This window comes from Phragmites australis, chromosome 12, assembly GCF_958298935.1.
Source record: "Phragmites australis chromosome 12, lpPhrAust1.1, whole genome shotgun sequence".
Taxonomy (NCBI): domain Eukaryota; kingdom Viridiplantae; phylum Streptophyta; class Magnoliopsida; order Poales; family Poaceae; genus Phragmites; species Phragmites australis.
Genome location: NC_084932.1, coordinates 25,430,144 through 25,447,157, shown reverse-complemented (window position 1 = coordinate 25,447,157; position 17,014 = coordinate 25,430,144). Strand labels below are relative to the sequence as shown.

At 43.4% G+C, this 17,014-nt stretch overlaps 2 protein-coding genes and 1 pseudogene across 2 annotated transcripts; all 3 read left to right on the top strand.

Moving 5' to 3' along the window:
* The first annotated feature begins 2,244 nt into the window (after nucleotides 1-2,244).
* LOC133886993 (uncharacterized) lies at nucleotides 2,245-8,051 on the top strand. Its single transcript, XM_062326904.1, has 5 exons — nucleotides 2,245-2,320; nucleotides 4,608-4,657; nucleotides 5,335-5,449; nucleotides 5,522-5,714; nucleotides 7,407-8,051. Exons 2-5 carry the CDS (start codon nucleotides 4,641-4,643, stop codon nucleotides 7,514-7,516), a joined length of 435 nt encoding a protein of 144 aa, XP_062182888.1. The 5' UTR covers nucleotides 2,245-2,320; nucleotides 4,608-4,640; the 3' UTR covers nucleotides 7,517-8,051.
* Nucleotides 8,052-8,956: 905 nt separating this feature from the next.
* Nucleotides 8,957-9,522, top strand: LOC133887559 (large ribosomal subunit protein cL38-like). Its single transcript, XM_062327547.1, has one exon. It carries the CDS (start codon nucleotides 9,018-9,020, stop codon nucleotides 9,396-9,398), a length of 381 nt encoding a protein of 126 aa, XP_062183531.1. The 5' UTR covers nucleotides 8,957-9,017; the 3' UTR covers nucleotides 9,399-9,522.
* A 4,803-nt stretch (nucleotides 9,523-14,325) lies between these two features.
* LOC133887423 (disease resistance protein Pik-2-like) lies at nucleotides 14,326-16,769 on the top strand (annotated as a pseudogene).
* Nucleotides 16,770-17,014: the final 245 nt, after the last annotated feature.

The following is a 17,014-nucleotide window of genomic DNA, read 5'->3' as shown; positions in this document are numbered from 1 at the left end:
TCTATTCCGTTTTTAAGCTGTTTGATTGGAATTTAGTAGGATGAAATGATTCTAAACCAGAGAATATTCTTCAAAGATTCAGGACGGAGTCGTTTCAAAAAAAAAGCCGAACGTAACCATCCCATTTCGATTGTGACGCTGATGGTGAACCCGAGTACTAAAATAAACTCGTTCCATCCCACCTACTAAACAAGCATTTGATTCCGAACCATCACATCACATCCCTAAATACATGAATGAAATCATCCTATCCTATCTTACTCTTTAACCAAACACTGCGAAGAATTGGAGGTTGCTTGTGCCCAAGGATTTCAATTTCGTTTAATAATTTGCGAAATTTTGCCGAAATTTCAGTTATGTTTCATCATCTGCTCTTTGGGTCCTACATGTTAGTGATTTTTTCCCCAAAATTAGATATTTTGTTCTCCTCTGAAATTCATTTCGCCGAAATTTTAATCCCTACTTGTGCCCCAGTTTGCCTAGAGTTCTCAGCATAGCTAGAAGTGAAATATGTCCAGTTTTTTTTTAACGAAATATGTCCAGTTGATTGCAAGCTCTTCCTCAAACTTCTCAGATAACCACGTTCTTGCACTGCACCTGTTGAACTGCGACAGATGTCGAAACCTAGTATGGCTCCTAGGGATGCCATGCTCCTTATACCATCTGATAGCAGATGGGATTTGAACCCAGGATTGCGCGGTAAACAGCAAAACACATGGGGCACTGCGCAGCCGAAACACATTGATAATATAAGGATTCTTTATGCTAATTTTTTGAATTTTGAATTAGATTCGATAGATTTTGGCCAATTTTTTTTCCAAAATTTGTTTGAGTTTTGATTTTGGTGGGACTTTGCGAAAACAAACCACGAGCCAGTGGCTACTTCGATTCAATAGGCCGTGACGGAGATGCAGGATGCCAGTTGAATGCGCACTCTGCACCTCAGTTATCGCCTTTGCTTCTGTCACCTTGTTCTGATCCTTTCCTTCCTCTAATGCCTGCCTCTAATAGCCTCTCCTTTTCTTTCTTCAAAATTTAGAAAACTTTTTTTTGCAGTATTAAGGATCTTCCGAAAAAGTTACTTATAACATTTTTAGAATATACACTGTTTTCTGTTTATCTATTCAAAGTTTTGGGGAGCAAATTTGGATTTATTTGAGTTCATTTCTCGTTCAAAATTCTCATTTATGATTACAAAGAACAAATAAAAAATTCCTCCATTAAAGCTCTCAAACCGTACTCGTCGAGCAGTCGAGCATAGAGATGCAAATTAATTAACTTAAAGGTATTCATGACCCTTTTTAATTCATCCAGTAACACTACTTTTCTCAAATTGAGTATATTTTTTTATAAAACTAATGTTATTGATCGAATTAAATATGATTGATGGATACTCTAAGGTTAATTAATTTGCATCCTAGTCGAGCACAATTCTCTCACCATTTCCTTCCTCCTCACGGGCCAGACAACACAACTACCACCAACAACCCTTCTACTCCTTCGCCTGGCTCGCAGCACTGCAACCCAACAGCATACCAGAATTCCTATCCATCGGGTGCCTAAAATTAGCTTCGGCTTGGGCGCTTTGAGATTCGTGCACAAGGGCCTTGGACGGATGCGATTATACGGGCCCAAAATGTATTTTGAATCTCAAACTTGAAATGAATATTTATCTTAAATAATATATCTATTTTTAAATTAGTTTGAACCATCATGTTGTTTAACATTAATACAAGAAATGAGATCTAATATTTGAATTTTTAAATAAGTCAACATTTTAAATACATTTCAAGTTACACCTCCGTCACGCTGGCGACCTCGTCCGTGCGCCTCCGTCACGCCAGGCGCCCCGCTCGCCTGCGTGCAGGCTCGCCTGTCGGTTATCCGGCCCACCGGTCCTAACCGCCATCTCGCACAAAGGCGGCGGTGGCTTCCTCCCTCGCGGCGGTCACTTATCCGCGCCAAGATACTGGGGTTCTCGACCGGTCAGTTGCTGGTCATCCCTGGGGCCTGCTCCGTCGATGAGTAAGCCTCGACCACCCTCTGCCGCATGCATCTCCATTCTCTCTCTCCGTCGTCAACCTCGACTGCAATGTCCAATCCCTAGCTAATTGATGAGAAAAAGAACGGATTTTTGGGGCGGGATCGCGCGTGCTAGGAAACGGTCTTGTCGTTTGATCTGGTTTCCTTGTTATTGTTCAGAGCCCAGCGACGTGGTGAAGATTGCGAGGACGACCGGGATGTCCGGGAGAGCAGTCCGGCGGCTCATAGTGGCGCACCGGCAGCTCGACGAAATACTTGGACAGTCTGCACCACCAAGGTATTCCCTCCGGTCTTAAATACTTGACCAAGATCAGTTAAACTTTTAAAACTTTGACTATCAATAGCTTCTAAAATATTTAGTTTAAAAACATAAAAATCATACTCGTAGATTTGTCTTGAATTTTTTTACATAATATTATATTTTTATTAGATATTATAACTATATTATAATAGAAAACAATGGTTAAAGTTGTATATAGAAAACCATAAAAAATAAAAAACGTCATGTATTTTTGACCGGAGAGAGTACCTTTTGACTATACCCTTTTGAGCACCTGCAATCGTTTCTTCGGTGAGTTTGTCTTGAGGAGATGGCGAATTCACCATGGTTAATTGGCTTCTTGAGGATAATGATGACCCTTTTCCAGTCAGCAAGCTGCTGAATTTTAAGCTGAAATTGGAAATTAATATTTTTGTATCCATTTCTGGAAGTTTTCTGAGCAAGTTGTAATGGAAGGTACCCTTAGACAAAAAACTTGTGTTGTCCGGGAAAGGACTGGGTACTTTCTCAAGCCACAGAGCTAAAAACTCTAGCAATTTCCAGCTTGGTCAAGGGTTGATTCCTTTGTCTTGTGCAATGATGTACTGAGGTTCTGGGTGCATAGAAAATTGTCCTGGATGAGCTCCCTTTATATAAAATCACTCTGCTTTCTTGAAACAAGTTGATTGATGCATAGCTTGTTCGATGGTTTGACAGCCATTGGACAATACCTTGGTAGAATTTTGCATTATGCTTATTGTCCTGTAATCACCCAATGTCACAAAATGGGTCACAAGGCTGTATACAAGGATTGGGTGCTCCTATCTGATACCTTACTGTCACCAGTTAGGTCGCATACTTGGGCCAATTAGGACGTACAATCACTATAGGTGGGTGAATCATTGAACACCAGTTACCAATTTTTATAACCTTGAATCATCTACATTGATGTTCACATAATTTTATTTGTACAGAAATCTCAATAGTTCCGTAAGCTAAGGAAACTCAGATTAGCCGTTAACACAACCGAGGCTAACCAATCACAAAATAGTTGCTCTTTATTTTGACGAATAATACTATTGGTGTTGCCCTTGTTGTTAGTAAACCGCTTGCTCCTCTGTAATTAAAATTAAAATTTTAACAGATAGGATGATTTGTGGATGCTTACAGCCTTACTTGCTAACAGTTCGTGATGTCCAATATATGTGTGAAACCCACATGGTAGAATTTGTCGTTATGCACGATTAATATTTCTTCTCTTTTATTTAGGTTCATAAGGAGCTTAAAGATGCTATGACACAGTTAGGGTGCGTTTGGTTGGAGGACGAGGTTAGATAAAATATGACCATCCGTTTTTTTCTGGATGGGATGATCTAATTTTCTGTTTGATTAGGATGAATAGGATGAGCTAGTTTTCTGTTTGGTTGGTGGGGTTAGAGTGGATGCGATGAGCCAGTTTTTTAATTGATTGGTGGGATTAGAGTAGATGGGATGATCTATTCATATTTATATGTATTTCATAAGCATTTCAAGGAACTTGTGCATGTTTGAATTTGTTTAAATCTAAATTGAATTAAAAATAGAATATCAAATGAAATTGTAAAAATGTATATAAATAGAGCATTACAAATGAACTTATTTTTTAAATTAGTACATCACATGAGAAGAATATTAGTTAATTTTTTTTAGATTTTTAGGAATTTATTTGAGTATTAAAAATTGCTAGAAGCTATAAAAATAAGCTTCTTTAGAGAATTTTAATTAAATATAGGCTCATATTTTTTGATCAAACCAATTAAAATAGGTTTCTAGTGAGCTCTAATGTGCACATAAAAACATTTAGAATTTTTAGACAACTCTTATACTCTCAAATAAAATCAAGAGTTAAATAAAAAATCACTAATGCATACGCCACGGGCACGCAAGATCACCGACGAGGCTAACTGGGATGGCCCGGTCCGACCGATTTCACCGGATGGAGTCGTCCAGCATCTCAGCGAATATGCGCTCGTCCTGGCCACCCTCTCCACCCCGTCCGGGCAACCAAACGCTAGGAAAAATGGACCGCCATCTCCCGGACGGCTCCGTCCAGCGAACCAAACGCACGCTTAGACTCGATTTGTTATGAACTCCAGAGCTTATCTAGATTAACTCCTGGCCAGTTTACCACGAGGCAGTATAACACTGGTAATTTTAACCTTACTTTGCAATAAGGTCATCTTTTTCTCTGATTAGTATTTCCCAGTGCATTATTTAAATTATTTGACTCTGAGAACCATTGCTGAGTATTTATACATATGAGCAGGCATGGCTGAAGCTGGGACATCTGCTGCCACTGATGGCTCTGCAACTAAGGTATGATGCCACATCATTGTCCTTAAAATTTAGTATGACTACTTGAGTTGTCTACTAATGCTTTGGATATTAATAGATTTAAAAGAATAAATGTGAACCTGCTAAAAGTCCATATGTTTTAAACAGTATGCTATACTGCTATAGCAGATAGGAGATAGCAGCCTGCTTTGTCTACTATGACAGACAATCTGTCCTGTTGCTTCAGTACAAATGCATTTAGGTTGATATGATCCATTTTTTGCGTATTCTAGCCCTTTTCCATTTTGAATCCCTACTCCAAGGCTTTAAGACATGCATGGCATGAAACAATTATGAGAAGGATACATTATTTTTTTCTTTAAAGTTATGAGTTTGCTTCATGCTTTTGTAAATAGAGGTGACGCATGCTGTGGCCGCTACATCCTACATGCGTGCTGTAAGAACTTTTCATCGCAATGCCATGCTTCCACCTCACAGTTTAGAACGCTGATTCCTTCTACTTGTTATTTCTGTTTCCTTCTGTGTTGAGAAATATACTTAATAGAATTTATAATGACTACGCAGCAAGAAGAATTTCGTCATGAAATCCGGAGTGTAATTCGTGATAAAATTGAAAGATTTTCTAAAACACGATCTGATTCCACTCAAAACTTTGGTAACTATAATGTCACTTTCTTTACCTTTATATCACTTTTCAGACTGTTTCCCAATTCCCAATACTTGACTAATGAGATCCTTACCAACACATCAGCAAGCTCAACTGAAGCTAGAAAGTTTGATGTGGTTGATGACCCTACGACAGTGAAATCCAAGGTGTGATCATATCATCTCCTCGATTTCGATGCAAGTGCTTTTTTAGTAGTCACTGCTTGTTTGCTCCTGTAGGACATGAAAATGGCTAATACAGGCTCTACAAATCTACACAGCCAAGCTATGGCGTATGTAAGGCTGTCTGAAGCCCCAGGAATTAAGATGAGTTCTTCCTTGAGAGGGAATTATCAAGATCAAGAGAGCAATGGTTTGCTAAATGTACTGCCAATATCAGCTGAAAGTGCTGGATTACTTCCAAGCCATTCAGGTATATAGCCAATCATTTATGTCTAAATTTGACCAGTTCAGATTCTATTAGAAAAACTGGAATGTTGTGACATGGGGAGGTGGACAGGGTGATCATTTGCTTGCTGTGGATATATAATACAAACATATTCTTAACTCCGAAGTCCTGAATTTTTCTTTTTGCTAATGCTGCTCATACTATACATGTTAATCTTCTGTGAGTTGCTTCAATAAATGTTAAACTTGCTCATTGCATTACAATAACAAAGCCTTTGACCCAAGCAACTTGGATAGGTTAGAGATAAAACCCACATGATCCAACTAAAAAGATGATGAAATAATAATAATTATTATTATTATAAAGGTACTAGTAATAGTAAAATATAGTAAAAGTAATAACGGTACAAGGAGGCTGATGCATAAGTTATGGTTCTGGCACGTAGATTGCTAACTTTTATGCGCTTCTATCCATGGATAGTTTTTTTGGGGATATTCTATTCCTTTAAGTCCCTCTTTACAGACTCCTCCTATGTCAGATTTGGTCGATCCTTGCCTCTCTTCACATTATCAGCGTACCTTAGTATCCCTCTATGCACAAGTGACTCTAGAGGCCTCCGTTGGATATGCCCAAACCATCTCAATCGATGTTGGACAAATTTTTCTTCAATTGGTGTTACCCCTACCCTATCACGTATATCATCATTTCGGATACTATCATTTCTTGTATGGTCACAAATCCATTGCAACATACAGATCTCTGCTCTACTTAACTACTGGACATGTCGCCATTTAGTTGGCCAACATTCGGCGTTATATAACATCACGGGTCGATTCGTCGTCCTATAAAACTTACCTATTAGCTTTTGTGGCACCCTCTTGTCACAGAAGATGCCAGAAGCTTGACGTCGTTTCATCCATCCCACTATGATTCTAGACTAACATCTTCATTGATATCACCATCCCTTTGTAGCATCGATCCCAAGTATTGAAATGCATCATTTGTGGAACCACTTCTCCAACGAGACTAACATCTTCCTTCTCATGCCTAGTAGCACTGAAATCGCACCTTATATATTCGGTTTTGGTCCTACTAAGTCTAAAACCTTTCGATTCTAAAATATATCTCCATAACTCCAATTTCCTATTAACATCTATCATACTCTTGTAATCTAGCACCACATCGTTAGCAAAGAGCATACACCAAGGGATATCCCCTTGTATGTCCCTTGCTCATTGCATTCCCTGAAAAAAAAAACTTGCTTGGTGCATATAAAATTTCCATAAAACCTGTTTGGTAGAATGTTGGTTGTTAATCTTTTTCCATTTATCTTTTCAGATTAGCTGTAGTAGCATCCCTTTGTGTGTTTCTATTTACATTTTCTGCCAATGTATAACAAAATAATAGTCCATGAAAATTGTATCTAAGATTGTGAATGCGAACATTTTATACAAAATTACAGACATAGTGCCTCATTATTTTTTTTAGTATGCGGTTGGTTGATCGTAAATTTTGACTACCAAAAGGGCAAAAATAAACATATGTAACCCAAGTTCTGCAGGAACTCACATGGAGTTTCCTTAGTTTCTCTTTAATTTTATATCTCATCTGATATTTTTTGTTCAAGTTATTAAGACACTGCAACCACTTTTATATCAATGCATACCAATATCATCATCTTCTTTTTCTTTCTTTGTTCTTTTAAGCTCCACACAGATGGACCAAGAGGTTCAGACCTAGTCCTAGAGGCTGTGATTGAAGCGGACGTTGCAGAGAATACCAGACTGTTCGTCTCGCAGCCTCATGATCAGTTGCCTAAGGAGTGATGATGTGCTTGGAATGAACGTTGCAAAGAACACCAAATTCTTCTTCTCACAGCCTCATGATCAGTTTCCGAGCGATGATGATGGTAGTTTTTGATCTTTGGCTAGGATTTGGTATACCGCTTGTACATTGAGCTTTGTAAATCCGAAGACTACTCTGATGGGCGATGAGCATGTAATTTTCATAATCTCGATAGCACTCACAGACTAAAACTTAGCGGAGACAGTGTAATCTTGTGTTATTGACTGGTTCAGATGGCCTAGTACTCTAGTTTTACATCAAACTACATGGTATCTGCTTCAGAAACAGGACAACCGCAATGCCATGTGCTATGCACTATGCTGAAGTGGATGGAGTGCTTCGGACTCAGGATTGGGCAATGCAACAGGCTTGCTGTGTTGAAGTGGATGGAGTGCTTGGGGCTTCTTTTCTGTTGTCATTGTAGAGATTGTTGCTCTGATGGATACTCTGTTTCTTTTCTGTAGCTATTCTTGATCTTTGTCAGGTAATCGGAATGCGTTAGTTTTTGCCTTGAGGATGTTCAACTGGGTTATCCGGTCCTATGGATCATGTATTTCTCCTATTTCTAAAAATATTTTACATGATAATTATTTGAGGATGTTATGCTGGGTAATAGTACTAGTAGTATCGGCTGTTGCTCCTTGTTTGCTTTCATGAGTATTATAATGTGATGCTTTGTGAAGAGAAAAAAACTCGCAAAAAACTTATAATGGGTTCGGCTAGGACCATACCACTTTAATAGATTATCGCAAGTTCAATACGTCAAAAACTCGCAAAAGGTTTAGTATGAGAAAATTTTACAATCTTTGGATAACAATGGAGTTAAATAGAATTTGATCCTCTCAGTTGCGGGGATGGAAAAAAACTCCCTGGTGTGGCGCCGAGCTCCTACTTGTCTTCTTTGGCATTGATGCTATTAGATCCCACACAACCCCATTGTTTTTTTTTCTACAAAATCCTTGAGAAATCACTGATTTTTACCAAATGGATACTAGTATATATATATTATATAGTTTGGGCCCTTAATCTTTTTCCTCCAAGCTTCGCCAGTAATTGTTGTCATTTTCTTGCATCGTGCTTCTCACATCATCCATTCCTCTAATGGCGAAGCTTGGGTGAACCTGAACCCTCACTTGGGTACATACAATCATGCACATTAACATCAATACTGACGAGCTGTTTATCCCCGGAGATGAGGAAGATGCGTCCGGATTGCGAATTGGGAGGGGATTCCACGGTAAGGAGAGGTGACTGAAACGTTGCTTATTTTTAAAAATTAGCGAGACCTTTTTGTGAAAAGAAAAACAATGAACCTCACTCCATGACCATGAACGGACGGTCAGATCTCACATGTTTTGGATGAACGGCCAGATTTTACCTGGCGCAGCAACCCAACTACAGAAAACCCAATCCAAAACCACCTCTCGTCTTATCCCAAACAGAACACTCCATTCTCCCTCCACTCCAAGCATTTCGACGAACATGTCGCCGGTCACAGCGCTCCTGGCGGGCACCGCCGTGCCGCCGGCCTCTTCCACGGCGCCCCCGAGACTCTCCCGCCCGTCCGTCGGCTTCTCCCTCGCCGGCGGGGGGCGCGCGGCGCTTGCGGTGGAGTGCTCGTCGCGGCCGCAGAAGAAGGGCACCAAGCACCACATGAAGACGCGGCCCAAGAAGACGCAGCGGTGGGACATCAAGCGCCGCCCCACGCAGTACCCGCCGCTGCCGCCGCTGCCCCCGGACTGGACGCTCGTCGCCGCCAGCGCCACGGTCGACGCGGAGGAGGAGGCGCCGCCACCCGTCGCCGCCGCGGCGACCCCCGTCCTCGAGGTGGCCGCGGCCGCCGCCCCCGCCGCCGCAGACTGAGGCGGTGACAAGACATGTTCCTTGTGTTTAGTTTCCTTGAACTCCGCATACATGGTTTCATTTGAGATTATCAATTGCTCCCCTCGTTTGTATTAATTAATCTAGAATCTCTGCTTCCAGTTCAGTGCATTGCTTGGTGATTTTCTTGGTTGCTTGCTGTGAGCAACTCAATTCAGCTAGTCGATTCCGATTCAGCCCCACGCCGTGCTGCCTATGGCGCTCTAGAATTCCCATACGTTGCTCGTAAGTTTGATTCTAGATAGCATGCTCAGTTAATCTTTTGATGAGTGTGGATCAGTATTCAGTGGGGTAGAATTTTCAGGAACAAGCAGCCTGACTGGACAATTCTCAGGAGTCAGGAGTTTGTGACCCTGGAATGTGATCCTAACAAGTGCCGTCTCTTTTTTGAGAGGCTAATAAGTGCCATCTTGATCAAGAGGGGTTGGTTGTGCTCTTCTAGGAACATAATTGTGTGAATTCTGTAGATAACCTGATGGCTTAAAATAATCTTTTTTGTTTTGTTGAAATCAGCCTAGGAATTTTGTGCTGCAACACAGCAGCTTTTTTGTTGCCTAAAACATGGCCTAAAAGTGGCTTTAATGGCCCTAATGGCATTGATGATCCTAATGATCCTAATGGCCTTAACAAGGAGTAAAAACACCACTAATGGTGGCTGTTACAGCAGGATTTATTCTGACAATAAATCTTGCTACACCTTATTGAGCTTGATGAAGACTGATCTTAGAATGAAGTTCATGGAACTTGATGCGGCCGAGCGGCTTGGTGAAGATGTCCCTGAGTTGCTCCTCTGTGTGGATGAACTCGACGTCGTAGGACGACAAGACCACCATCTTTTGCTTGGATGATAGCCAGGTGATGGGGTTGCCGTCGAGGAAGAAGATCATCCTGGAGGTGCTCTTCCTATCATCGATGTTGCCAGCCATGATGCACTGTATAATGATAACGCGTGTCGATTTGCTTGCTCCAGTTGTGATGCACTGTATTTTTTACCAAAGAGATTGTTGACTTGTTATCCACCATTAGGACCAGCGCATTGGGCTCTGAGCCGAGCATGTCACCCAGAAGCCACGCTAGCCAAACGCCCTGGCGTGCTGCGGAGACCGCGGCGATATATTCAACCTCGTAGGACGACAGGGCCACCATCTTTTGCTTGGATGATAGCCAGGTGATGGGGTTACCGTCGAGGAAGAAGATCATCCTGGAGGTGCTCTTCCTATCATCGATGTTGCTAGCCATGCCACTATCGCTATAGCCCAGCAAATACAGCCACACGCTCTTCTTCTTTCCGGCCGTGTAGAGAACACCCCATGTTCTTGTCCCTGCAACATAGTGTAGTATGCCCTTAACAGCGACAAGGTGCTCTTCACGTGGTGCCTCCATGAAGCGGTTGACGTAGCCTACTGAGTAGGTCAGGTCCGGTCAGGTGTGGACGAGGTACCGGAGCCTCCCGACCAAACTCTGGTAGAGAGTAGCATCGACCGACGGGGATGAGCTTAACTTGCTGAGCTTGAGGCGTATCTCCATTGGAGTTTGGTAGGGGTTGCAGTCTACCAGCCCAGCCTTCTCCAGAATCTTCAGCGTGTAGGCGGATTGCCCAAGCTTGATGTCGAGGTAGTACTTGAGTGCTCCCAAATCGCTCATCCGGAATATGTTCTTCATCTTCTCCTTGAACTCATGGATGCTGCTAATGTTGTCGCTAGTGATGATTAAGTCATCGATGTAGACACCCACGATAATCCGACTCCCGCCTTCACCTCGTGTGTACACTCAGTGTTCGGAGCTGCTATGATGAAACCCGAGTGTGAGCAGAGTGGTTTTCAGCTTCTCATTCCATGGCGCACGATGCTTGGCAGAGACCGTAGAGTGCCTTGTGGAGACGCAACATCTTGTTCCTGTGCTTGTTATCGATGAAATCGGGCAGCTACGTGACATACACCTCCTCTCGAAGATCACCATTCAAGGATGTCGACTTAACATCCATATGGTGAACTATGAGGAACCATCCAAATTGTATTCAAATTAATCATTTGGGCGAATTTAATAAGATGAGAGCTAGCACACGATCGTCTCTCAACATGCTACGTGCTAACCCACATCTCATCACAATCAATCACAACCACCATGATTACCCATAATCCAATTTTGGTAGTCCCGACATGTGTTTTATGTCCAAGATTGAAACACATGCCTTCGTATCAAGCTTCATCACATCAAGGAATAATAAAGAGCGAGTAATGCAAATATATTACAAGCCTTAAGGTTATTACAAGTTCAACAATTTAAACATCAATGAACGCTAGGAGAACAAAATACAACAATTCCATCTCTTAGCTGGTTAGAGTTCCTACATAGCGGAATTAACGTTTATAAACAACAAAAGAGAGGTGGCACCATTCGTCCTAAGGCACCACAGAATCACCACGAGTAGCCCACCACTACTCTTATCCATCGCCAACATCGATGGGCATGAAGTAACCGTACACTACTTCTTCATCACCTACAAAACTCAACAAAAGCAAGGTAAGTACGAAGGTATTCGCAAGATTTACTCCATAGTTGGTACATATAATAACCTGACTTCAAGGATCATGCATTTGGGGATACGTAGCAAGGAATTGACCACAAGGTTAAGTGAATTTATACGCAAAAGCATTTACCGACTCAAGAGTGTGAGCATGTACTGACTCAACAACTCGTACCCTTCTATCATGAGATCATCAACTTAACTATAACTGTCACTTGAACAAACTTGACTCATCATCAAACATCACTGACCACTTCCCAACATACTATAACAACCACATTTAACCCAACATCGGAAACTCTACGATTGATGCGGATGAACATAAGCATGCTCATAACCGAGAGCGCGGCAATTCGAATTGATCTTATACCCTACAGGGGTACATCTTTACCCACACGACTTGGGTCCATCCTCTTGGCCCTCGAGACAACCTTTCTCATACCCGGAACTACCCACTTGCACATATCCCGTCACCTTGCTTCTCATCATTTTTCTCTTACGCGTCATAGGGCCGCAAGTCAAGTTTTAGCATGGCGTATGATAATTGGCTCATTCGTACATTTACTGAATATGTGAAAGTACGAAAAGTGCTTAAGCCAACGGCAAATAACAGTTGGTGCTTAATCGATGCAAGCGATATATGGTATTCGGGTTCCTCTCCCGACCTACCCCTAGCACCGCTCACATCTCGTCTCATTCTTACCAACTCTTTATCCCAACATTATTTTCATTGCAAAAAATATTTAAGCTCTATAGCTCGCGAAGGATGGACATTCCACTGCTCGACTTCTATCGATGACCTATGCATTACTACTACTCACAGCCATCTGGTTTTGTTGATTCTTCCAAACCAGAGTTTGTCTACCGCCTCAACAAGTCTCTCTATGGTCTGAAACAGGCGCATCGTGCATGGTATAGCCGCTTCGCCTCCTACCTGTTGCAGCTTGGTTTTGTTGAAGCCAAGTCCGATACCTCACTGTTCATCTACCACCATGAGGGTGAGACGGTCTACTTGCTTCTCTATGTTGATGACATTGTGCTTACTGCCTCCTCCACCAGAGTTCTCCGCCGCACCATTGACACACTGCAGCGTGAGTTCCCGATGACGGACCTTGGCCCTTTGGAGCATTTTCTCGGCATCTCTGTCACTCGCAGTTCGGGTAGCATGTTTCTCTCTCAGCGGCAGTACACTCTTGAGATCTTGGAGCGTGCGAGCATGACTGCCTGCAAGCCATGTAGCACTCCAGTTGACACTCAGTCCAAGGTCTCGTCTGCTGGCGCTCCTGTTGAGGACGCGACTTTCTACCGGAGTTTGACTAGCACTCTCCAGTACCTCACGTTCACGAGACCTGACATTGCTTATGCCGTGCAGTAGGTCTGCCTCTACATGCACGATCCCAGGGAGCCGCACCTTGCTGCTGTTAAGCGCATTCTGCGCTACTTGCGCGGCATCGTCGACTACGACCTTCGTCTTCACTGCGCCCCTGTGTCCAACTTGGTGGTCTACTCTGACGCCGACTGGGCGGGTTGTCCCGATACGCGCAAGTCCACCTCGGGCTATGCTGTGTTTCTGGGCGACAACCTCGTCTCCTGGTCCTCCAAGCGCCAACACACGGTATCGCATTCGAGTGCGGAGGCCGAATACCGGGCGGTGGCCAATGCCGTGGCCGAAGTCTCCTGGCTCCAACAGCTGCTACAAGAGCTCTATAGTCCCCTCCGCTGAGCCACTCTCGTTTACTGTGACAACGTGAGTGCAGTCTACCTCTCGACAAACCCGGTGCAGCATCAACGCACCAAACATGTTGAGATCGACTTGCATTTCGTCCGGGAACGAGTTGCTCTTCGCGAGGTTCGGGTTCTTCATGTTCCGACGAGCTCCCAGTGTGCGGACATCTTCACTAAGGGCCTTCCTACCACTATCTTCACCGAGTTCCATTCCAGTTTGAACGTCTCGAAGGGCACCGACGATCAAACTACCGGGGGGGGGGTGTTAGACAAATATAGCATGCGCCTATGTTTAGTCCGCATATCACGCTTTCCATCATCCTGGCATTGTTTCTATAAACAGGATTGGAAGGATACGCGTGTGCTTGGCCTATATATATGTACCCTTGTACTACATCTAATTCATTGCGTGATTAAGCCCAAATCCTACGCTTTCAGTTTTGATGCCGTACATGATTCTTGTATTTCGCAGGTCCCGGCATGCACGCAGGCTTGGCAGGCTCTGTCTTTTGAGGCGGCGGCTGCGGCCCCATCTCGCCATTCTTGCATATGCCTGCTTTGTCTTGCAACTGCGCAAGCACTACAACCAAGGCACACGCACCAGCTAGTGACCAGGGAGTGTTGGAGCAACCGAAAATGCAGGCCCTGACGGGGGCGATGAGCAACCTCCTGCCCAAGCTGGCCGACCTACTCAAAGAGTACAAGCTACAAAAGAGCATCCAGGGAGAGATCATGTTCCTCGAGACTGAGCTGGAGCACATGGAGACAGCCCTCCTCAAGGTCTCCGAGGTGCCGATCGACCAGCCACCAGACTTCCAAGTCAAGCTCTGGGCGAGGGATGTTAGGGAGCTGTCCTATGACATCGAGGATGATGTTGATACTTTTATGGTCTGGGTTGACGCCTGTGCACCAAAAAATTTGCATAGCATCAAGGGGTTCATTAACAGAAGCATCAATCTGATGAAGAAGGGTGTCATTCATCGAAAGATCGACATTGATATCAAGGACATCAAAAGCACCATCGTGAAGGTGAGCCAGCGCTGTGATAAGTACAAGGTTGACAATGTTGTTGCCAAGCCTATTGGCACAACTGTTGATAGCCTTCGCCTAAGAGCTCTATTCATAGAGATGACAAAGCTCGTTGGCACCGAAGAGAAGAGCAATGACCTAGTCAAGAGGCTAATGGAGGGGGATGAGGCGTCAAACCAGCAACTAAAGATAATCATCATTGTTGGCTTTGGATGATTAGGCAAGATAAACTCTTGCTAAGATGGTATATGACAAGCTTAAAGTGCAATTTGATTGTGGGGCTTTTGTGCCAAATCGGTCACCCGCGCAGGCCGCTTCGGCGCCCACCATAGCCACGGCAAGGCCGGTGATGGCCGGATTCGGCGAGCCGGCGGTGGATCGATCTACTTCATGTGCAAATCCACCCAAGAGCGGTCACAACAAGCCATGCCAGCACACCACCATCCCACACCATAGCCAGATCGCCGCAAATAATATGGTCTCCGGCAACTCGACCCCACAAATCTGCCATGATAGGGGCTGGATCTGGCCACCAGCAACCGTGGCGACGTTGGGAACCATATAAATCCGCCACGAGGGAGGTGGATCAGGCCGCCGGTGACCATGGCGTCGTTGGCTGGCGGGGCGATCCATAGCCAAGCCGCGGCGTGCCCACCACCTCCACGCCAGCCTGACCTCCACACCGGCCAAGGGGTGAGATCTGGCCTCTAGTAACCGTGATGGCTAAGGAGCCCAAGGATCTCCCTACGGGGCGACAACGTCGATGCACCACTCGGCGGCAGACCTCCCAAAGCCGCATCTGGCGAAGGAGAGCATAGCCGGGGCCCGCGTCGCTGCCGCGACGCATCAGGCGGAGATTGAGGTGCCTTAGTGACCTACGAGCCTTCTTATTTCAATTTATGAAGCACTTTTCTTTCTAGTGCTAGTCTACAAATTGCTGCATTTGGTCGAGGAGATTAAAAATACATACATAATATCGAGTGACTAGATATTTAAATCAGTATTTCGAACAACACGGAGGAGACGAGTTTAAGCGTGTTGCTGTTATTATCGTTGTTGTATCATGGTTATAGACATGTAGATATTATAGAATAGTTACTGAGTGTAGTTTTAATCCACTGGTTTGAGAAGTTCTAGTATAGTGGGCGTGACGCCGATTTTCCTATCTGTTCCGTTTTCAATTCTTAGACCAAAGCCAACGGATTCCCTTCACGCTCAGATTCCCGTCGTGAAGGGATTCCCGTTCCCTTCAGCGCTCCCAACGGTTTCCCTTCATGGTTCCCTTCACGACGGGATTCCCAGGGTCATTCCCTTCAGGACGGGATTCTCTCTCCGTTCCCTTCGCGATTCCCCTCGAAGGGAAGCTGTTGGAGATGAGAGGAAATAAAGGGAATGGGAACAGGGAAGGGAATCGGGAAGGGAATGAAATGAAGGGAATATGGTTGGAGATAGTCTTACATGCTTTATTCATTCACGAGATATTCTAGTTCAAGTTATGAAGATGATGTTATTCATGTTCTTGATTTCTATTTCCATGTTGATCCTTTCAAATAGTTCATGTTCCATGGATTATTTCAATCTATTGATGTGTTGATTGGTTCTTATATTCATGTTCCTGTTAGTAAGTGATGGCCCCACTTGTTCGAGTTTACGGGTAAATACTAAGGATGTATTCAAGTGTTATCAATTTTAAACGGAAACTACTATTTTATTGTTGTTTCCAAGAAAAAGAAAAACTCCGCTAATTCTCGTTCTTCATTGACTTTGATGTTGTGCATGTTGTTTCAAGTTCCATATTGTACTTGTTGATTACTTTTACTCACACTTTGTGTTTATTTGGTTTTTAGGTACCAAGTGATCGCGGTATGCATAGGATGGAAGTAGCATCTTTGAATTGAGTACACACCCACTCATACCCCAGTTTAGACATTCATATTAGAGAAATTTTATGGTGGTCTAAAATTAATATGAGCTATCTATTTTTAGAGTCCAACGGTTCAGATTAGTCAGGATACTACTCATTTCTCACCGGTAGTATATGCAAGTAGTACGGTAGTATTAGGGTTATTTTGAGGAGAAAAATATGTGACATGAAAGTAATTAACTGCAGTTATATGTCTCTAAATAGAGTAATATTTTATTGATGTTTTAACATTTTAATTTGCATTCGGTACGAGAGTTCATTTGCTACCCATCGGTTAGGGTTAGCGATCCGACGTTTGCGACGTTTGCAGCATGGATCTTTCTATTAGCAAAAATATGATGGGTAATTTTAACAAAATTGCCATAATTACCAAAATATCCAATTACGTGGATC